Genomic DNA, 23,985 nt, shown 5'->3' on the forward strand with positions numbered 1-23,985 from the left:
GGTACGGACTAACTCTTTTACGTTATCGTTACTGGGTCATATTTACTGGTACGGACTAACTCTTTTAGGTTATCGTTACTGGGTCATATTTACTGGTACGGACTAACTCTTTTAGGTTATCGTTACTGGACTATATTTACTGGTACGGGCTAACTCTTTTACGTTATTGTTACTGTTTCATATTTACTGGTACGGACTAACTCTTTTAGGTTATCGTTACTGGACCATATTTACTGGTGCGGGCTAACTCTTTTACGTTATTGTTACTGTTTCATATTTACTGGTACGGACTAACTCTTTTAGGTAATCGTTACTGGGTCATATTTACTGGTACGGACTAACTCTTTTAGGTTATCGTTACTGGACCATATTTACTGGTACGGGCTAACTCTTTTAGGTTATCGTTACTGGGTCATATTTACTGGTACGGACTAACTCTTTTAGGTTATCGTTACTGGGTCATATTTACTGGTACGGACTAACTCTTTTACGTTATTGTTACTGTTTCATATTTACTGGTACGGACTAACTCTTTTAGGTTATCGTTACTGGACCATATTTACTGGTACGGACTAACTCTTTTAGGTTATCGTTACTGGACCATATTTACTGGTGCGGGCTAACTCTTTTACGTTATTGTTACTGTTTCATATTTACTGGTACGGACTAACTCTTTTACGTTATCGTTACTGTTTCATATTTACTGGTACGGGCTAACTCTTTTACGTTATTGTTACTGTTTCATATTTACTGGTACGGGCTAACTCTTTTAGGTTATCGTTACTGGGTCATATTTACTGGTACAGACTAACTCTTAGGTTATCGTTACTGGACCATATTTACTGGTACGGGCTAACTCTTTTACGTTATAGTTACTGTTTCATATTTACTGGTACGGACTAACTCTTTTACGTTATCGTTACTGTTTCACATTTACTGGTACGGGCTAACTCTTTTACGTTATCGTTACTGTTTCATATTTACTGGTACGGGCTAACTCTTTTACGTTATCGTTACTGGGTCATATTTACTGGTACGGGCTAACTCTTTTACGTTATTGTTACTGGGTCATATTTACTGGTACGGGCTAACTCTTTTACGTTATCGTTACTGGGTCATATTTACTGGTATGGGCTAACTCTTTTACGTTATCGTTACTGGGTCATATTTACTGGTACGGGCTAACTCTTTTACGTTATTGTTACTGTTTCATATTTACTGGTACGGACTAACTCTTTTACGTTATCGTTACTGTTTCATATTTACTGGTACGGACTAACTCTTTTACGTTATCGTTACTGTTTCATATTTACTGGTACGGGCTAACTCTTTTACGTTATTGTTACTGTTTCATATTTACTGGTACGGACTAACTCTTTTAGGTTATCGTTACTGGGTCATATTTACTGGTACGGACTAACTCTTTTAGGTTATCGTTACTGGGTCATATTTACTGGTACGGGCTAACTCTTTTACGTTATCGTTACTGTTTCATATTTACTGGTACGGGCTAACTCTTTTACGTTATCGTTACTGGGTCATATTTACTGGTACGGACTAACTCTTTTACGTTATCGTTACTGGGTCATATTTACTGGTACGGACTAACTCTTTTAGGTTATCGTTACTGGGTCATATTTACTGGTACGGACTAACTCTTTTAGGTTATCGTTACTGGACTATATTTACTGGTACGGGCTAACTCTTTTACGTTATTGTTACTGTTTCATATTTACTGGTACGGACTAACTCTTTTAGGTTATCGTTACTGGACCATATTTACTGGTGCGGGCTAACTCTTTTACGTTATTGTTACTGTTTCATATTTACTGGTACGGACTAACTCTTTTAGGTAATCGTTACTGGGTCATATTTACTGGTACGGACTAACTCTTTTAGGTTATCGTTACTGGACCATATTTACTGGTACGGGCTAACTCTTTTAGGTTATCGTTACTGGGTCATATTTACTGGTACGGACTAACTCTTTTAGGTTATCGTTACTGGGTCATATTTACTGGTACGGACTAACTCTTTTACGTTATTGTTACTGTTTCATATTTACTGGTACGGACTAACTCTTTTAGGTTATCGTTACTGGACCATATTTACTGGTACGGACTAACTCTTTTAGGTTATCGTTACTGGACCATATTTACTGGTGCGGGCTAACTCTTTTACGTTATTGTTACTGTTTCATATTTACTGGTACGGACTAACTCTTTTAGGTTATCGTTACTGGACCATATTTACTGGTACGGGCTAACTCTTTTACGTTATTGTTACTGTTTCATATTTACTGGTACGGACTAACTCTTTTAGGTTATCGTTACTGGACCATATTTACTGGTGCGGGCTAACTCTTTTAGGTTATCGTTACTGGGTCATATTTACTGGTACGGACTAACTCTTTTAGGTTATCGTTACTGGGTCATATTTACTGGTACGGACTAACTCTTTTAGGTTATCGTTACTGGACCATATTTACTGGTGCGGGCTAACTCTTTTACGTTATCGTTACTGGGTCATATTTACTGGTACGGACTAACTCTTTTAGGTTATCGTTACTGGGTCATATTTACTGGTACGGACTAACTCTTTTAGGTTATCGTTACTGGGTCATATTTACTGGTACGGACTAACTCTTTTACGTTATCGTTACTGGGTCATATTTACTGGTACGGACTAACTCTTTTAGGTTATCGTTACTGGGTCATATTTACTGGTACGGACTCGGCACCTGTAACGGCTGATGAAGGCGTTCCACCCGCTGACCCCGACCTGTCTGTTTCTCTGCAGTAAGACGGACCGTGTTGCTAAAGGTGCTGAGTGTTTCCAGAGAAGCTTGACTCTCAACCCATTCCTCTGGTCACCATACCAGAACCTCTGTCACCTAGGTAACCACACACACACACACACACACACACCATCAGTACTAGTTTTCTCCCAGGAACGTTTTGGCCTGTGTTCCAGGAGAGAAACCCGACCCAGACCAGGTCTTCAGGTTGTCGGCTCTACAGAACATGTCAGTCCCTCCATCTGTAAGCCCCGCCCAGATCCCTTCTCATCGCCTCGACACCGCTCTCATGGAGACGCCACAGGACACCTTGGTACACAAACACACCTTACCATGTGAAAGATGCAGTCCAGCTAAACGGGGAGTTCACCAGTTCCAGCTGGGTCCACAGGGATTCTGGTCCAACCCATGTGGCTTTTTCAGGCTGATGATGTTTGACAGGAAACGATTCAGATAACCCATTAATTGACCATATTATCCTGAAGGTGTAGAAATGGAAAACTTGTTTGGTCTCCGAGAGCGCTACAACCAAGACATTCATTACAGGCAGAACATTTCACGCTTAGACAGGTTGGTTTAACTTTTCAGCAGGAAGGAACCTAAGTAGAAAAACCTCCATATGGAGCAACAAAGCTCTTCCTGGCAGCTGGACTGAGCCTCCCCCCGGTTCCCCAGAGCCTCCCCCTTTCATCCCCCAGAGGGGGAGGCTCTATATGAGCATCATAATGGCTGACATTATTGGACTGGCAGTACTAGTGATGTCTTTTTTTTTTTCTTACCTCCACCAAGCAGGTTATGTTGTCGTCCCAGTTTGATCGTCTGTTAGCAACATCACTAGAAAGGAAATCTTCAGGATATGTTGGCGGTCTCACCAGGAACCAAGGATCACATTTTGGTGGAGATCCGGAAGAGATCCTGGATCCTGGATCACTTTGAAGTAGGGCTGCAATGACAACTCGAGTAACTCGAGTACAAAAATTGATCGAGGCAGATTAGTTGCCTCAGGCGTCGTTTAATTAACATCAGGTGGTGATATATTTTAATTTCTACATCATGGTGGCATTCTCAGACCACTGTGCTGTTCGGAGGGACTAGATCACTGCTTTAGTAAACATATAAAACATCTAAACATGTATAAAATGTATAAAAGCAGAAGCTGTGGCCTACGGTGTGTCTGTACAGTCTGACTGTTTCAGCCGGACTGATGACGGACATTTCCACCAGCAGCGGCGAGCGCTTTGCTTTCTGTCTGAAGATCCTCCTTGCTTTGGTCTCTAATGGCAGAGAATGAAGAAGAGGGGAGGAAAAGACCGAAAAGTGGCAGTGTGGGACCATTTCACACTGAAAAGGACAGAAAACGTAGAGTTGGCGTACCACCCCCCCACTTCACCGCTCCAGGAGGAGATCCAGCTTTCTGATTTATACCAGCAGCGGCTGGTAAAATGTTCAGAGTTCTAACCTGTGATATCAGTCAGCAGTGACGAGGCATGGCGAGGTGTCGGCTGCTAACGCACGTTAACCGTCTGGTAATCCGTCCCTCATCTGTCTCTCCTGCACACACGCAGAGTCAAAGCGCATGTTTTAGGCAGCCTCTGTTCCTGCAGCAAACTTTTATTCCAGATTAAACAGACAGACTTTTACCAGGCGTGTCGTCCACCAAGACATCGGCTGGTTCTTACTGTGGACATGTTTACAAGTCACTCCTTCTTTCTACGGGAATTCTTCTTTTCATCTTTTAAAAGGCAGGACTTCATGATCGGTTGAGGATTGTTTCTCCACACATTGAGCACAAACACGTCGGCACATTTTAAAATATACTTGTAAAACATTTTGAAGTATCATATTTTAAAACATTTTCCTCATGCATTGGGTAGTAACAACACATGTAACAGCTTCACAGATATACATTTATAGATTTACTTTGGTTGAGTTTCTAGTATTTGTTTTACAAATTATATTAATAAAAAAATCGTTACAAGTACTCGATTACTTGAAGAAATAATAGGCAGGACAGTACGCGATTACAAAAGTACTGGATAGTTGCAGCTCTACTTTGAAGTTATGGTGTTCATCACAATATGCTTGGCGGAGGTCTGCGCTCTCAGACTGATTTTCTAGTTTATTCCATTCATTGCCATGAAGCAACAACTCAGAAAAACCAAAATGAAAACCTCAGACGTCACATCTCGCTTCACACAGTTAGGTTTTACATCTATAATGGTTAGATCTAGGCTCCAGATCTAGACGCCAGATCTAGGCTCCAGATCTAGGCGCCAGATCTAGGCGCCAGATCTAGGCTCCAGATCTAGACGCCAGATCTAGGCTCCAGATCTAGACGCCAGATCTAGGCTCCAGATCTAGGCTCCAGATCTAGGCTCCAGATCTAGGCTCCAGATCTAGACGCCAGATCTAGGCTCCAGATCTAGGCTCCAGATCTAGGCTCCAGATCTAGACGCCAGATCTAGACGCCAGATCTAGACGCCAGATCTAGACGCCAGATCTAGACGCCAGATCTAGACGCCAGATCTAGACGCCAGATCTAGACGCCAGATCTAGGCGCCAGATCTAGGCGCCAGATCTAGACGCCAGATCTAGGCTCCAGGTGGAGACGCCAGATCTAGGCTCCAGGTGGAGACGCCAGATCTAGGCTCCAGGTGGAGACGCCAGATCTAGGCTCCAGACGGAGACGCCAGATCTAGGCTCCAGACGGAGACGCCAGATCTAGGCTCCAGACGGAGACGCCAGATCTAGGCTCCAGACGGAGACGCCAGATCTAGACTCCAGACGGAGACGCCAGATCTAGACTCCAGACGGAGACGCCAGATCTAGACTCCAGACGGAGACGCCAGATCTAGACTCCAGACGGAGACTCTAGATCTAGACTCCAGACGGAGACTCTAGATCTAGACTCCAGACGGAGACTCTAGATCTAGACTCCAGACGGAGACTCTAGATCTAGACTCCAGACGGAGACTCTAGATCTAGACTCCAGACGGAGACTCTAGATCTAGACTCCAGACGGAGACTCTAGATCTAGACTCCAGACGGAGACTCTATATCTAGACTCCAGACGGAGACTCTATATCTAGACTCCAGACGGAGACTCTATATCTAGACTCCAGACGGAGACTCTATATCTAGACTCCAGACGGAGACTCTATATCTAGACTCGAGACGGAGACTCTATATCTAGACTCGAGACGGAGACTCTATATCTAGACTCGAGACGGAGACTCTATATCTAGACTCGAGACGGAGACTCTATATCTAGACTCGAGACGGAGACTCTATATCTAGACTCGAGACGGAGACTCTATATCTAGACTCGAGACGGAGACTCTATATCTAGACTCGAGACGGAGACTCTATATCTAGACTCGAGACGGAGACTCTATATCTAGACTCGAGACGGAGACTCTATATCTAGACTCGAGACGGAGACTCTATATCTAGACTCGAGACGGAGACTCTATATCTAGACTCGAGACGGAGACTCTATATCTAGACTCGAGACGGAGACTCTATATCTAGACTCGAGACGGAGACTCTATATCTAGACTCGAGACGGAGACTCTATATCTAGACTCGAGACGGAGACTCTATATCTAGACTCGAGACGGAGACTCTATATCTAGACTCGAGACGGAGACTCTATATCTAGACTCGAGACGGAGACTCTATATCTAGACTCGAGACGGAGACTCTATATCTAGACTCCAGACGGAGACTCTATATCTAGACTCCAGACGGAGACTCTATATCTAGACTCGAGACGGAGACTCTATATCTAGACTCGAGACGGAGACTCTATATCTAGACTCGAGACGGAGACTCTATATCTAGACTCCAGACGGAGACTCTATATCTAGACTCCAGACGGAGACTCTATATCTAGACTCCAGACGGAGACTCTATATCTAGACTCCAGACGGAGACTCTATATCTAGACTCCAGACGGAGACTCTATATCTAGACTCCAGACGGAGACTCTCTATCTAGACTCCAGACGGAGACTCTCTATCTAGACTCCAGACGGAGACTCTCTATCTAGACTCCAGACGGAGACTCTCTATCTAGACTCCAGACGGAGACTCTCTATCTAGACTCCAGACGGAGACTCTCTATCTAGACTCCAGACGGAGACTCTCTATCTAGACTCCAGACGGAGACTCTCTATCTAGACTCCAGACGGAGACTCTCTATCTAGACTCCAGACGGAGACTCTCTATCTAGACTCCAGACGGAGACTCTCTATCTAGACTCCAGACGGAGACTCTCTATCTAGACTCCAGACGGAGACTCTCTATCTAGACTCGAGACGGAGACTCTATATCTAGACTCGAGACGGAGACTCTCTATCTAGACTCCAGACGGAGACTCTCTATCTAGACTCGAGACGGAGACTCTCTATCTAGACTCGAGACGGAGACTCTCTATCTAGACTCGAGACGGAGACTCTCTATCTAGACTCCAGACGGAGACTCTCTATCTAGACTCCAGACGGAGACTCTCTATCTAGACTCCAGACGGAGACTCTCTATCTAGACTCCAGACGGAGACTCTCTATCTAGACTCCAGACGGAGACTCTATATCTAGACTCGAGACGGAGACTCTCTATCTAGACTCCAGACGGAGACTCTCTATCTAGACTCGAGACGGAGACTCTCTATCTAGACTCGAGACGGAGACTCTCTATCTAGACTCGAGACGGAGACTCTCTATCTAGACTCCAGACGGAGACTCTCTATCTAGACTCCAGACGGAGACTCTCTATCTAGACTCCAGACGGAGACTCTCTATCTAGACTCCAGACGGAGACTCTCTATCTAGACTCCAGACGGAGACTCTCTATCTAGACTCCAGACGGAGACGCCAGATCTAGACTCCAGACGGAGACGCCAGATCTAGACTCCAGACGGAGACGCCAGATCTAGACTCCAGACGGAGACGCCAGATCTAGACTCCAGACGGAGACGCCAGATCTAGACTCCAGACGGAGACGCCAGATCTAGACTCCAGACGGAGACGCCAGATCTAGACTCCAGACGGAGACGCCAGATCTAGACTCCAGACGGAGACGCCAGATCTAGACTCCAGACGGAGACGCCAGATCTAGACTCCAGACGGAGACGCCAGATCTAGACTCCAGACGGAGACGCCAGATCTAGACTCCAGACGGAGACGCCAGATCTAGACTCCAGACGGAGACTCTAGATCTAGACTCCAGACGGAGACTCTAGATCTAGACTCCAGACGGAGACTCTAGATCTAGACTCCAGACGGAGACTCTAGATCTAGACTCCAGACGGAGACTCTAGATCTAGACTCCAGACGGAGACTCTAGATCTAGACTCCAGACGGAGACTCTAGATCTAGACTCCAGACGGAGACTCTAGATCTAGACTCCAGACGGAGACTCTAGATCTAGACTCCAGACGGAGACTCTATATCTAGACTCGAGACGGAGACTCTATATCTAGACTCGAGACGGAGACTCTATATCTAGACTCGAGACGGAGACTCTATATCTAGACTCGAGACGGAGACTCTATATCTAGACTCCAGACGGAGACTCTCTATCTAGACTCCAGACGGAGACTCTCTATCTAGACTCCAGACGGAGACTCTATATCTAGACTCGAGACGGAGACTCTATATCTAGACTCCAGACGGAGACTCTATATCTAGACTCGAGACGGAGACTCTCTATCTAGACTCCAGACGGAGACTCTCTATCTAGACTCCAGACGGAGACTCTCTATCTAGACTCCAGACGGAGACTCTATATCTAGACTCGAGACGGAGACTCTATATCTAGACTCCAGACGGAGACTCTATATCTAGACTCCAGACGGAGACTCTCTATCTAGACTCCAGACGGAGACTCTCTATCTAGACTCCAGACGGAGACTCTATATCTAGACTCCAGACGGAGACTCTATATCTAGACTCGAGACGGAGACTCTATATCTAGACTCGAGACGGAGACTCTATATCTAGACTCGAGACGGAGACTCTATATCTAGACTCGAGACGGAGACTCTATATCTAGACTCCAGACGGAGACTCTATATCTAGACTCCAGACGGAGACTCTATATCTAGACTCCAGACGGAGACTCTATATCTAGACTCCAGACGGAGACTCTATATCTAGACTCCAGACGGAGACTCTCTATCTAGACTCCAGACGGAGACTCTCTATCTAGACTCCAGACGGAGACTCTCTATCTAGACTCCAGACGGAGACTCTCTATCTAGACTCCAGACGGAGACTCTCTATCTAGACTCCAGACGGAGACTCTCTATCTAGACTCCAGACGGAGACTCTCTATCTAGACTCCAGACGGAGACTCTCTATCTAGACTCCAGACGGAGACTCTCTATCTAGACTCCAGACGGAGACTCTCTATCTAGACTCCAGACGGAGACTCTCTATCTAGACTCCAGACGGAGACTCTCTATCTAGACTCCAGACGGAGACTCTCTATCTAGACTCCAGACGGAGACTCTCTATCTAGACTCCAGACGGAGACTCTCTATCTAGACTCCAGGCGGAGACTCTCTATCTAGACTCCAGGCGGAGACTCTCTATCTAGACTCCAGACGGAGACTCTCTATCTAGACTCCAGACGGAGACTCTCTATCTAGACTCCAGACGGAGACTCTCTATCTAGACTCCAGACGGAGACTCTCTATCTAGACTCCAGACGGAGACTCTCTATCTAGACTCCAGACGGAGACTCTATATCTAGACTCCAGACGGAGACTCTATATCTAGACTCCAGACGGAGACTCTATATCTAGACTCCAGACGGAGACTCTATATCTAGACTCCAGACGGAGACTCTATATCTAGACTCCAGACGGAGACTCTCTATCTAGACTCCAGACGGAGACTCTATATCTAGACTCCAGACGGAGACTCTCTATCTAGACTCCAGACGGAGACTCTATATCTAGACTCCAGACGGAGACTCTCTATCTAGACTCCAGACGGAGACTCTATATCTAGACTCCAGACGGAGACTCTCTATCTAGACTCCAGACGGAGACTCTCTATCTAGACTCCAGACGGAGACTCTATATCTAGACTCCAGACGGAGACTCTATATCTAGACTCCAGACGGAGACTCTATATCTAGACTCCAGACGGAGACTCTATATCTAGACTCGAGACGGAGACTCTATATCTAGACTCGAGACGGAGACTCTATATCTAGACTCCAGACGGAGACTCTCTATCTAGACTCCAGACGGAGACTCTCTATCTAGACTCCAGACGGAGACTCTCTATCTAGACTCCAGACGGAGACTCTCTATCTAGACTCCAGACGGAGACTCTATATCTAGACTCCAGACGGAGACTCTCTATCTAGACTCCAGACGGAGACTCTCTATCTAGACTCCAGACGGAGACTCTCTATCTAGACTCCAGACGGAGACTCTCTATCTAGACTCCAGGCGGAGACTCTCTATCTAGACTCCAGGCGGAGACTCTCTATCTAGACTCCAGGCGGAGACTCTCTATCTAGACTCCAGACGGAGACTCTCTATCTAGACTCCAGGCGGAGACTCTCTATCTAGACTCCAGGCGGAGACTCTCTATCTAGACTCCAGACGGAGACTCTCTATCTAGACTCCAGACGGAGACTCTCTATCTAGACTCCAGACGGAGACTCTCTATCTAGACTCCAGGCGGAGACTCTCTATCTAGACTCCAGGCGGAGACTCTCTATCTAGACTCCAGGCGGAGACTCTCTATCTAGACTCCAGACGGAGACTCTCTATCTAGACTCCAGACGGAGACTCTCTATCTAGACTCCAGACGGAGACTCTCTATCTAGACTCCAGACGGAGACTCTCTATCTAGACTCCAGACGGAGACTCTCTATCTAGACTCCAGACGGAGACTCTCTATCTAGACTCCAGACGGAGACTCTCTATCTAGACTCCAGACGGAGACTCTCTATCTAGACTCCAGACGGAGACTCTCTATCTAGACTCCAGACGGAGACTCTCTATCTAGACTCCAGACGGAGACTCTCTATCTAGACTCCAGGCGGAGACTCTCTATCTAGACTCCAGGCGGAGACTCTCTATCTAGACTCCAGACGGAGACTCTCTATCTAGACTCGAGACGGAGACTCTCTATCTAGACTCCAGGCGGAGACTCTCTATCTAGACTCCAGGCGGAGACTCTCTATCTAGACTCCAGACGGAGACTCTCTATCTAGACTCCAGACGGAGACTCTCTATCTAGACTCCAGACGGAGACTCTCTATCTAGACTCCAGACGGAGACTCTCTATCTAGACTCCAGACGGAGACTCTCTATCTAGACTCCAGACGGAGACTCTCTATCTAGACTCCAGACGGAGACTCTATATCTAGACTCGAGGCGGAGACTCTATATCTAGACTCGAGGCGGAGACTCCATCCTTCTCCAGAAAGGGTTTGATCTGGAGTCCAGTTCACCATGTCCACTTTTGCTTGAAATCATCTACCAACCTTCCAGACTCATGATCATTGCAGATGGAGAACTGAAAGCAATCTGACTGTAACTCTGATTGGTGCTGTAATCTTGCAGAGTAATCAGATTACTAATGGTCTTATCTGTTTTTTAGGAGTTGAACCGTTTGAATCTAGAATCATCGAACGGAAAGCTGACGTCTGATCTGTCGGTTTCCTACATCGACTCCTCCCTCATCTCTCCAGACACTGGCTCACTGTTGACTAACACAGTCTCCATGGCAACAGCTGGCTCTCTCTTGGCCAAGCAAAACAAGCCAAAGAGTGGGCGGAGTTTATTGGGAGGACCCACGGCCCTCAGCCCGCTGACGCCCAGGTGGGTGAAGCTGTGTGTTGCATGCAGGGTATACGCGGATCTTTAAAGTGGAACTATTCTGTGCATTTCAGGCTAATTTATTTTTATTTCTGAGACCAGAAGGGCAGGGATTGAGTTATTGGAGTTGGAGTTGGAGTTGGAGTTTGGAGTTATTGCCACAAATGGCTTTATTTACTTCAGACAGACCCTCTCCGTAGGCTGTCAGATCAGCCTGCGGGCAAAACGAGTGGATTGAGACTCTTCCGCATTAAGCCCCGCCTCCCGCCACTGCACTACATCGGGAGCGCGCACCGCACCTGCTTTCACCGTCATTGTAACATCTCATAAACAGAAGCATTAGGCTCATATGAACTCAATAAAAAAACAAACTACAATGTCAACACATAGCATCCAGCCCTACATGTTGGAACCTGAATCAGAGCCTGAAAACGAAGTGGAAAACAGCAACCCACAGCAACGAATGCAGCAGGATGTCTCTCTTTGGTAAACTCACCAGCCATCGTTGGAAATAACTTTATCCCACGTTTTCCACCCGCCTGATGTATTTGTACATGCCCTTGTTAACCAGTAGAAGGAAACCAATCACCCAACCTTATCCCCCGGGACGTCACAAGGATTTCCACGTAGAAAAAACTCTCTAAAACCACGTGTTTTTCGTCGCCATGGAAACCGAACGGAGAGCGTGCTGGAACTCAAGCTCAAACTCAAACATGTGTTTAGGTGATAAAAAAACAGTGTCGTTCACATGTCTGATGAGGATTCAACACTTTAACGCTGTAGAAAGCTCAGAAAACTCCAAATACCATCATAGGAACCCTTTAAGAAGTCTTAAATGAGATTTTTCAAAATTAAGGCCTTAAATATCATTAAAAATGACAAGCTATCCTTGAATCAGAGTCCCAAGGTAAAATACCACACATCCAGAAAAAAAGAATATCTATATGTATTATTTATCTCTAAAGGACTTTTTGATGATTGTTTTGTATTTTTGTGTAACACTGAAATCTGCGGAACCGCTCGGTTGTGTGTCGGGGGGGGCTGCTTTCAGGCACGCACATTAGCGGTTTCTACTTCATTAGCTAACAGGTGCGTCAAGCATGGGGAAGTGCACATTTAATGTTCGCTGGCTGGATGATCCTAAATTTATGAAATGGTTAGCAACGGTTCCAGGCAACAGCTACTAGTAGGGTCACCCCCCGTCCCGTAAAATACAAAATCGTCCTTTAATTGACAGACAAACGTTGCGTCCCGGATTGAACCAACACGGGACGCACTTTGTTCCGTATTCTCAAAACTTGCCAGCAGCTACATGTCGGTCACATCAACACTCAGTCTAAAAATAATGAACTAAATAAAACTTCAGCAGCCAGTAAAACTGTTGTTTTAGTGCAGAATCTGCAGGTCCAGCCTCCTCCCCTCTGCGCCTGTCGGACGGTCCCGTTGCTTAGAGACAGACATGACTCATGCACGCACCTCAGAAGACCCGCGCCTTTTAAACATGTCTCCTGCACACTACCTGGTCCTCTACCTGCTGGAAATAATAAAACACATGTCAAACAGAAGAGACGTGGCTGCAGTGAAGATGTTTATCAGTCAGATTGTAGAACAGCGACTGTTCAGTTGGTGGACCGTCTGACAGCATCAGGACAGCAGGATCTGGTATTTATATACTGTATAACCTTATATAAATACCACATGTACCCTTAAAAAATGGGTTTTCTGTGGATGAAAAGTTAATAAACACACCCAAATACATATATAGCTTAGCCAAACGGAAACGTTCATTTTTATTTGCATTTCAAGCATTAAAATGTTTAGAGCTTTATGTTTTTATGTGTATTTTTAAGGAATCAGTGATCATTGGATAAATGAGCCTTTTAGTGTTGTTAAACTGTGATAACATGACTTCCCTTCAAGTCATGAGACAGAAACAGTCCAATATGTGGGATTAAACAACGAGGAGCTGCATCTCACGGCACGACGTGGGGCATGGCGTCGTCATCACCATGGGTCCTCACAGTAAATATTTCATAACAAATGCTTATTTCTGTTCCTTTTTTTTCTTTTTTAGTACAAAACTTGTTAAATATGCTAAAGTAAGCTGTAGGAACTATTTTATGTTGGCCTCGTAGCGTTTCTGTCATTCACATGTCAATAGTCAGCTGATCTGAACCAGCTGATGAGCGTGTTGCTATGGTAACGGAATAAGACAGTAAGTTAACTTTCTCATCTATCAGTGACCACGGTGTCGATGTTATGAGTGTGTCATCCCACTCCTCCCCTCTGACTGCATGCAGGGGAAGTTACACAGGTGTTATTTATGGAAAGTTCTATGTTACACACTCTACACACACAGATATTCTTTCAGGTTAATCAGTTACACAACAGTATTGTACACATGGCTCTTTATTATATAAAGTATTTCCTCATGTTCGTGGAGATCCGTGTAATCACAGCTTTATGTTGCCTAATGAGCAAAACTTTATATGCAACAATGCTGCACAACAAAGAATGTTTTCATTAACCCCCCCAAAGCTGTGCGTCCCTCATTTTAACCTGCAGTTCCCCCTTCATCCACTAGGGGCTCCAAAAAGAGCAAATCACCATAGACTTCCATGTTAAAAAGACCAAATTCACAGCAGAAATAAACACGTTTACAGCCGCAATAAAGACGTTTACAGTCGGAATAAAGACGTTTACAGCCGCAGTAAAGACGTTTACAGCCGCAGTAAAGACGTTTACAGCCGGAATAAAGACGTTTACAGCCGCAATAAAGACGTTTACAGCCGCAGTAAAGACGTTTACAGCCGCAGTAAAGACGTTTACAGCCGGAATAAAGACGTTTACAGCCGCAATAAAGACGTTTACAGTCGGAATAAAGACGTTTACAGCCGCAGTAAAGACGTTTACAGCCGGAATAGATACGTTTACAGCCGCAGTAAAGACGTTTACAGCCGGAATAAAGACGTTTACAGCCGGAATAAAGACGTTTACAGCCGGAATAGAGACGTTTACAGCCGCAGTAAAGACGTTTACAGCCGGAATAAAGACGTTTACAGCCGGAATAAAGACGTTTACAGCCGGAATAAAGACGTTTACAGCCGCAATAAAGACGTTTACAGTCGGAATAAAGACGTTTACAGCCGCAGTAAAGACGTTTACAGCCGGAATAGATACGTTTACAGCCGCAGTAAAGACGTTTACAGCCGGAATAGATACGTTTACAGCCGCAGTAAAGACGTTTACAGCCGCAGTAAAGACGTTTACAGCCGGAATAAAGACGTTTACAGCCGGAATAAAGACGTTTACAGCCGGAATAAAGACGTTTACAGCCGGAATAAAGACGTTTACAGCCGGAATAGATACGTTTACAGCCGCAGTAAAGACGTTTACAGCCGGAATAAAGACGTTTACAGCCGGAATAAAGACGTTTACAGCCGGAATAAAGACGTTTACAGCCGGAATAGAGACGTTTACAGCCGCAGTAAAGACGTTTACAGCCGCAGTAAAGACGTTTACAGCCGGAATAGAGACGTTTACAGCCGCAATAGAGACGTTTACAGCCGCAATAGAGACGTTTACAGCCGCAATAGAGACGTTTACAGCCGCAATAGAGACGTTTACAGCCGCAATAGAGACGTTTACAGCCGCAATAGAGACGTTTACAGCCGCAATAGAGACGTTTACAGCCGCAATAGAGACGTTTACAGCCGGAATAGAGACGTTTACAGCCGGAATAAAGACGTTTACAGCCGGAATAAAGACGTTTACAGCCGGAATAGAGACGTTTACAGCCGCAATAGACGTTTACAGCCGCAATAGAGACGTTTACAGCCGCAGTAGAGACGTTTACAGCCGCAGTAGAGACGTTTACAGCCGCAGTAGAGACGTTTACAGCCGCAGTAGAGACGTTTACAGCCGCAGTAGAGACGTTTACAGCCGCAGTAGAGACGTTTACAGCCGCAGTAGAGACGTTTACAGCCGCAGTAGAGACGTTTACAGCCGCAGTAGAGACGTTTACAGCCGCAGTAGAGACGTTTACAGCCGCAGTAGAGACGTTTGCAGCCGCAGTAGAGACGTTTGCAGCCGCAATAGAGACGTTTACAGCCGCAATAGAGACGTTTACAGCCGCAATAGAGACGTTTACAGCCGCAATAGAGACGTTTACAGCCGCAATAGAGACGTTTACAGCCGCAATAGAGACGTTTACAGCCGCAATAGAGACGTTTACAGCCGCAATAGAGACGTTTACAGCCGGAATAAAGACGTTTACAGCCGGAATAAAGACGTTTACAGCCGGAATAGAGACGTTTACAGCCGCAGTAGAGACGTTTACAGCCGCAGTAGAGACGTTTACAGCCGGAATAGAGACGTTTACAGCCGGAATAGAGACGTTTACAGCCGCAATAGAGACGTTTACAGCCGCAATAGAGACGTTTACAGCCGCAATAGAGACGTTTACAGCCGGAATAGAGACGTTTATAGCCGCAATAGAGACGTTTACAGCCGCAATAGACGTTTACAGCCGCAATAGAGACGTTTACAGCCGCAGTAGAGACGTTTACAGCCGCAGTAGAGACGTTTACAGCCGCAGTAGAGACGTTTACAGCCGCAGTAGAGACGTTTACAGCCGCAGTAGAGACGTTTACAGCCGCAGTAGAGACGTTTACAGCCGCAGTAGAGACGTTTACAGCCGCAGTAGAGACGTTTACAGCCGCAGTAGAGACGTTTACAGCCGCAGTAGAGACGTTTACAGCCGCAGTAGAGACGTTTACAGCCGCAGTAGAGACGTTTGCAGCCGCAGTAGAGACGTTTGCAGCCGCAATAGAGACGTTTGCAGCCGCAATAGAGACGTTTGCAGCCGCAGTAGAGACGTTTGCAGCCGCAGTAGAGACGTTTGCAGCCGCAGTAGAGACGTTTGCAGCCGCAGTAGAGACGTTTGCAGCCGCAGTAGAGACGTTTGCAGCCGCAGTAGAGACGTTTGCAGCCGCAGTAGAGACGTTTACAGCCGCAGTAAAGACGTTTGCAGCCGGAATAGAGACGTTTGCAGCCGCAGTAAAGACGTTTACAGCCGGAATAAAGACGTTTACAGCCGGAATAGAGACGTTTACAGCCGGAATAGAGACGTTTACAGCCGGAATAGAGACGTTTACAGCCGGAATAGAGACGTTTACAGCCGGAATAGAGACGTTTACAGCCGGAATAGAGACGTTTACAGCCGCAGTAGAGACGTTTGCAGCCGCAGTAGAGACGTTTGCAGCCGCAGTAAAGACGTTTGCAGCCGCAGTAGAGACGTTTACAGCCGCAGTAGAGACGTTTGCAGCCGGAATAGAGACGTTTACAGCCGCAATAGAGACGTTTACAGCCGCAATAGAGACGTTTACAGCCGCAATAGAGACGTTTACAGCCGCAATAGAGACGTTTACAGCCGCAATAGAGACGTTTACAGCCGCAATAGAGACGTTTACAGCCGCAATAGAGACGTTTACAGCCGGAATAAAGACGTTTACAGCCGGAATAAAGACGTTTACAGCCGGAATAGAGACGTTTACAGCCGGAATAGAGACGTTTACAGCCGCAATAGACGTTTACAGCCGCAGTAGAGACGTTTACAGCCGCAGTAGAGACGTTTACAGCCGCAGTAGAGACGTTTACAGCCGCAGTAGAGACGTTTACAGCCGCAGTAGAGACGTTTACAGCCGCAGTAGAGACGTTTACCAGCCGCAGTAGAGACGTTTACAGCCGCAGTAGAGACGTTTACAGCCGCAGTAGAGACGTTTACAGCCGCAGTAGAGACGTTTACAGCCGCAGTAGAGACGATTGCAGCCGCAGTAGAGACGTTTGCAGCCGCAATAGAGACGTTTGCAGCCGAGTAGAGACGTTTGCAGCCGCAGTAGAGACGTTTGCAGCGCAGTAGAGACGTTTGCAGCCGCAGTAGAGACGTTTGCAGCCGCAGTAGAGACGTTTCAGCCGCAGTAGAGACGTTTGCAGTCCGCAGTAAAGACGTTTGCAGCCGCAGTAGAGACGTTTACAGCCGCAGTAAAGACGTTTGCAGCCGGAATAGAGACGTTTGCAGCCGCAGTAAAGACGTTTACAGCCGGAATAAAGACGTTTACAGCCGGAATAGAGACGTTTACAGCCGGAATAGAGACGTTTACAGCCGGAATAGAGACGTTTACAGCCGGAATAGAGACGTTTACAGCCGGAATAGGAGACGTTTACAGCCGGAATAGAGACTTTTACAGCCGCAGTAGAGACGTTTGCAGCCGCAGTAGAGACGTTTGCAGCCGCAGTAAAGACGTTTGCAGCCGCAGTAAAGACGTTTGCAGCCGCAGTAAAGACGTTTGCAGCCGGAATAGAGACGTTTGCAGCCGCCAGTAAAGACGTTTACAGCCGGAATAAAGACGTTTACAGCCGGAATAGAGACGTTTACAGCCGGAATAGAGACGTTTACAGCCGGAATAGAGACGTTTACAGCCGGAATTAGAGACGTTTACAGCCGGAATAGAGACGTTTACAGCCGCAGTAGAGACGTTTGCAGCCGCAATAGAGACGTTTACAGCCGCAGTAGAGACGTTTACAGCCGCAGTAGAGACGTTTGCAGCCGCAGTAGAGACGTTTGCAGCCGCAGTAGAGACGTTTGCAGCCGCAGTAGAGACGTTTGCAGCCGGAATAGAGACGTTTACAGCCGCAGTAGAGACGTTTACAGCCGCAGTAGAGACGTTTACAGCCGCAGTAGAGACGTTTACAGCCGCAGTAGAGACGTTTACAGCCGGAATAGAGACGTTTACAGCCGCAGTAGAGACGTTTGCAGCCGCAGTAGAGACGTTTGCAGCCGCAGTAGAGACGTTTGCAGCCGCAGTAGAGACGTTTGCAGCCGCAGTAGAGACGTTTGCAGCCGCAGTAGAGACGTTTGCAGCCGCAGTAGAGACGTTTGCAGCCGCAGTAGAGACGTCTGCAGCCGCAGTAGAGACGTCTACAGCCGCAGTAGAGACGTCTACAGCCGCAGTAGAGACGTCTACAGCCGCAGTAGAGACGTCTACAGCCGCAGTAGAGTCGTTCACAGCCGGAATAAACATGTTTACAGCCTTGTTCAAAAATCCATTTAGGTTTATAGGTCAGGTTTACCTTCATGACAACTGTGGGGGGAGTGAATTTTTTTTCTAACTCGCCTATTTAAAAGTAATTTATTCTCGAAGTTCGGCATATTTAGGGCGTGTCCTTTTGATTGACAGGTACACAATCTCCCACTTCAAGTCAGATGAACGTAGGAAAACCGCGGTTTTTAGCTGGTTAACAACGTGACTTAGCTTTAGCCCGCTTACTTCCGTTAGCTGGTTAGCTCCTGTTATCTCCGGGTTAGCTTTTAGCTACAGAAAGCTCGGAGTTCACTAGATGTCAATCATCCACCATGACGCTCACAGCCCCCCTCTCAGCTCCGCCTCTTTGCCCAATTTGTAAATTCTGGGCAAGACGACACGCATGACTCTACCAAGATGGTGATGGTAGGAACCGCCCACCGAGCTTCAATTCAGCTCTTCAGAAACCTACGGGTGACGTCACGGAGGCTCCGCCCATCTTTTTATGTCCACTGTACGCTCTGTATTCTTTATCCTGATTCCTGCGCAGGTGATAAAATGAGTTAACTGTGTCTGAGTCCGTTGTTGGGACTGTGAGCTACTCCGTTCCATGTTGGTCTTTTTATAAACCGCATTCATGCGACAGAAATTTCCCTCTTTTAGGAACAAGCTCATCAGTTGGGTTGGCTGGTCATCTTTTAGTGAATTATCCTGCTCTGAAACATGTCTGCTACCATGTGTTACTCCATGTCTGTTTGCGTGCCGTAAAGCGCATCTTGACATAAAATACTGCAGTACCCGGAGTCGTCCAGAGAATATATATCGTCATGTCTCCCAGCCCGAGGTCCAGGTCTGTTACATTTCTGGGTGAACAGGTTCAGATGGTGAACAAGTGTTATAAATAAATTTGACAACCCCTGTGGGGTTGAGGGGATAAAGGGATGGCAACACAAATTGTCAGAGAAGATGAAGTACAAATAAACAATGCTTTATTTATTAAATACATGAGACAATCCATAAATTCATCTTTTCTCTTTAAACAATTAAAAATGAATGCACGATTTCAAACTTGTGACAGGAGCAACATGCAATAACTAAACTAGGGAAACCAGAGGACGAACCAAAAGTTCTGTATCCAACAACCTAGAGCAGTCGAGGAAGCAACCCGACAGAAAAGCAAAAACCAAAAGATCTGTAATTCCACAACCAAACAGGCAATCACCCTCAAGCAAGTAGAGAGGCAAACTGACACAGTCAGGCACAGCTGCCTAAATGAAGGTGAAAATGCCCTTAAATAGCAAGGTGTCATCAGGGAAAGTCAATCATGGAGGAGTCTGGGAAGTAGGACTCAGCCGTTGGCGCCGAGATCGGCCTTCGTTCTTGAGATTGGCCGTCGGTGCCAAGATAAGCCTTCAGGGCCGTGGTCTTGTGATCGACTGTTAGTACCGAGATCAGCCGTCTGTGCCGGCAACTGGCTATAAAACAGAGGACACCAGCTTAATTAATGTCCAACAGAAGATAAGTTGGTCCACTCTGTCCTTTAGTCCATCTGTCTGTCCTCTGGATCCATCTGAAGCTCATATTCCCAGTTAGACCAGTAATAGATAGATGGCTCTGCTGGATTAACACAACTATCCCTTACTGTGTGCAGCTTTGGCATCCTGCCCCTGGATCCCAGCCCTGGAGACCCCGCATATCTACAAAACTATTCAGCTACAATGGAAACACAAACCACAGTTCCCAGCAAGAAGGTGACAGCATAACCATTTACACCAGTCCCTGCTTACACACAGCATTCCCTCTCCCAGTCTCTCTCTGACCAGTCTGTCTCTGACCAGTCTGTCTCTGACCAGTCTGTCTCTGACCAGTCTGTCTCTCTGACCAGTCTGTCTCTCTGACCAGTCTGTCTCTCTGACCAGTCTGTCTCTGACCAGTCTGTCTCTCTGACCAGTCTGTCTCTGACCAGTCTGTCTCTCTGACCAGTCTGTCTCTGACCAGTCTGTCTCTGACCAGTCTGTCTCTGACCAGTCTGTCTCTCTGACCAGTCTGTCTCTCTGACCAGTCTGTCTCTCTGACCAGTCTGTCTCTGACCAGTCTGTCTCTCTGACCAGTCTGTCTCTCTGACCAGTCTGTCTCTGACCAGTCTGTCTCTGACCAGTCTCTCTCTGACCAGTCTGTCTCTCTGACCAGTCTGTCTCTCTGACCAGTCTGTCTCTCTGACCAGTCTGTCTCTGACCAGTCTGTCTCTCTGACCAGTCTGTCTCTCTGACCAGTCTGTCTCTGACCAGTCTGTCTCTCTGACCAGTCTGTCTCTCTGACCAGTCTGTCTCTGACCAGTCTGTCTCTCTGACCAGTCTGTCTCTGACCAGTCTGTCTCTGACCAGTCTGTCTCTCTGACCAGTCTGTCTCTGACCAGTCTGTCTCTGACCAGTCTGTCTCTCTGACCAGTCTGTCTCTGACCAGTCTGTCTCTGACCAGTCTCTCTCTGACCAGTCTGTCTCTGACCAGTCTGTCTCTGACCAGTCTGTCTCTCTGACCAGTCTGTCTCTCTGACCAGTCTGTCTCTCTGACCAGTCTGTCTCTCTCTGACCAGTCTGTCTCTCTGACCAGTCTGTCTCTCTCTGACCAGTCTGTCTCTCTGACCAGTCTGTCTCTCTGACCAGTCTGTCTCTCTGACCAGTCTGTCTCTCTGACCTGTCTCTCTCTGACCAGTCTGTCTCTCTCTGACCAGTCTCTCTCTGACCAGTCTCTCTCTGACCAGTCTGTCTCTCTGACCAGTCTGTCTCTCTGACCTGTCTGTCTCTCTGACCTGTCTCTCTCTGACCAGTCTGTCTCTCTCTGACCAGTCTGTCTCTCTCTGACCAGTCTGTCTCTGACCAGTCTGTCTCTGACCAGTCTGTCTCTCTGACCAGTCTGTCTCTCTGACCAGTCTCTCTCTGACCAGTCTCTCTCTGACCAGTCTCTCTCTGACCAGTCTCTCTCTGACCAGTCTGTCTCTGACCAGTCTGTCTCTGACCAGTCTGTCTCTCTGACCAGTCTCTCTCTCTGACCAGTCTGTCTCTGACCAGTCTGTCTCTCTGACCAGTCTCTCTCTGACCAGTCTGTCTCTGACCATTCTGTCTCTGACCAGTCTGTCTCTCTGACCAGTCTCTCTCTCTGACCAGTCTCTCTCTGACCAGTCTGTCTCTGACCAGTCTGTCTCTGACCAGTCTGTCTCTGACCAGTCTGTCTCTCTGACCAGTCTGTCTCTGACCAGTCTGTCTCTGACCAGTCTCTCTCTCTGACCAGTCTCTCTCTCTGACCAGTCTGTCTCTGACCAGTCTGTCTCTGACCAGTCTGTCTCTGACCAGTCTCTCTCTCTGACCAGTCTGTCTCTGACCAGTCTGTCTCTGACCAGTCTGTCTCTGACCAGTCTGTCTCTGACCAGTCTGTCTCTGACCAGTCTGTCTCTGACCAGTCTCTCTCTCTGACCAGTCTGTCTCTCTGACCAGTCTGTCTCTCTGACCAGTCTCTCTCTCTGACCAGTCTGTCTCTGACCAGTCTGTCTCTCTGACCAGTCTCTCTCTGACCAGTCTGTCTCTGACCAGTCTGTCTCTATGACCAGTCTGTCTCTATGACCAGTCTGTCTCTATGACCAGTCTGTCTCTGACCAGTCTGTCTCTGACCAGTCTGTCTCTCTGACCAGTCTGTCTCTGACCAGTCTGTCTCTCTGACCAGTCTGTCTCTGACCAGTCTGTCTCTCTGACCAGTCTGTCTCTGACCAGTCTGTCTCTGACCAGTCTGTCTCTCTGACCAGTCTGTCTCTCTGACCAGTCTCTCTCTCTGACCAGTCTGTCTCTGACCAGTCTGTCTCTCTGACCAGTCTCTCTCTGACCAGTCTGTCTCTGACCAGTCTGTCTCTCTGACCAGTCTCTCTCTGACCAGTCTGTCTCTGACCAGTCTGTCTCTCTGACCAGTCTGTCTCTCTGACCAGTCTCTCTCTGACCAGTCTGTCTCTGACCAGTCTGTCTCTCTGACCAGTCTGTCTCTGACCAGTCTGTCTCTGACCAGTCTGTCTCTGACCAGTCTGTCTCTCTGACCAGTCTGTCTCTCTGACCAGTCTGTCTCTGACCAGTCTGTCTCTCTGACCAGTCTGTCTCTGACCAGTCTGTCTCTGACCAGTCTGTCTCTGACCAGTCTGTCTCTCTGACCAGTCTCTCTCTGACCAGTCTGTCTCTCTGACCAGTCTGTCTCTGACCAGTCTGTCTCTCTGACCAGTCTGTCTCTGACCAGTCTCTCTGACCAGTCTGTCTCTCTGACCAGTCTGTCTCTGACCAGTCTGTCTCTCTGACCAGTCTGTCTCTGACCAGTCTGTCTCTCTGACCAGTCTGTCTCTGACCAGTCTGTCTCTCTGACCAGTCTGTCTCTGACCAGTCTGTCTCTCTGACCAGTCTGTCTCTGACCAGTCTGTCTCTGACCAGTCTGTCTCTGACCAGTCTGTCTCTGACCAGTCTGTCTCTCTGACCAGTCTGTCTCTGACCAGTCTGTCTCTCTGACCAGTCTGTCTCTGACCAGTCTGTCTCTGACCAGTCTGTCTCTCTGACCAGTCTCTCTCTGACCAGTCTCTCTCTGACCAGTCTGTCTCTGACCAGTCTGTCTCTGACCAGTCTGTCTCTGACCAGTCTGTCTCTCTCTGACCAGTCTGTCTCTCTCTGACCAGTCTGTCTCTGACCAGTCTGTCTCTGACCAGTCTGTCTCTCTGACCAGTCTGTCTCTGACCAGTCTGTCTCTGACCAGTCTGTCTCTGACCAGTCTGTCTCTCTGACCAGTCTGTCTCTCTGACCAGTCTGTCTCTCTGACCAGTCTGTCTCTGACCAGTCTGTCTCTCTGACCAGTCTGTCTCTGACCAGTCTGTCTCTGACCAGTCTGTCTCTCTGACCAGTCTGTCTCTGACCAGTCTGTCTCTCTGACCAGTCTGTCTCTGACCAGTCTGTCTCTCTGACCAGTCTGTCTCTGACCAGTCTGTCTCTATGACCAGTCTGTCTCTGACCAGTCTGTCTCTGACCAGTCTGTCTCTCTGACCAGTCTGTCTCTCTGACCAGTCTGTCTCTCTGACCAGTCTGTCTCTGACCAGTCTGTCTCTCTGACCAGTCTGTCTCTCTGACCAGTCTGTCTCTGACCAGTCTGTCTCTGACCAGTCTGTCTATGACCAGTCTGTCTCTCTGACCAGTCTGTCTCTGACCAGTCTTTCTCTCTGACCAGTCTGTCTCTCTGACCAGTCTG

The 23,985-nt window shown here is 47.3% G+C and overlaps 1 protein-coding gene across 1 annotated transcript in view; it reads left to right on the forward strand.

Annotated features, from left to right (window-relative positions):
* Positions 1–23,985, forward strand: part of cdc27 (cell division cycle 27) — a gene marked incomplete at its 3' end in the record, with an annotated part of 36,797 nt that overhangs the window by 12,093 nt on the left and 719 nt on the right. Inside the window, exons 5-8 of the mRNA XM_079253660.1 lie at positions 2,800–2,897; positions 2,974–3,110; positions 11,424–11,644; positions 20,375–20,474. Of these exons, the coding sequence (XP_079109786.1) occupies positions 2,800–2,897; positions 2,974–3,110; positions 11,424–11,644; positions 20,375–20,474 (556 nt within the window). The remainder of the gene's footprint in view (positions 1–2,799; positions 2,898–2,973; positions 3,111–11,423; positions 11,645–20,374; positions 20,475–23,985) is intronic.

Source organism: Telmatherina bonti (genome assembly GCF_933228915.1).
Source record: "Telmatherina bonti genome assembly, chromosome: 14".
Classification (NCBI taxonomy): Eukaryota; Metazoa; Chordata; class Actinopteri; order Atheriniformes; family Telmatherinidae; genus Telmatherina; species Telmatherina bonti.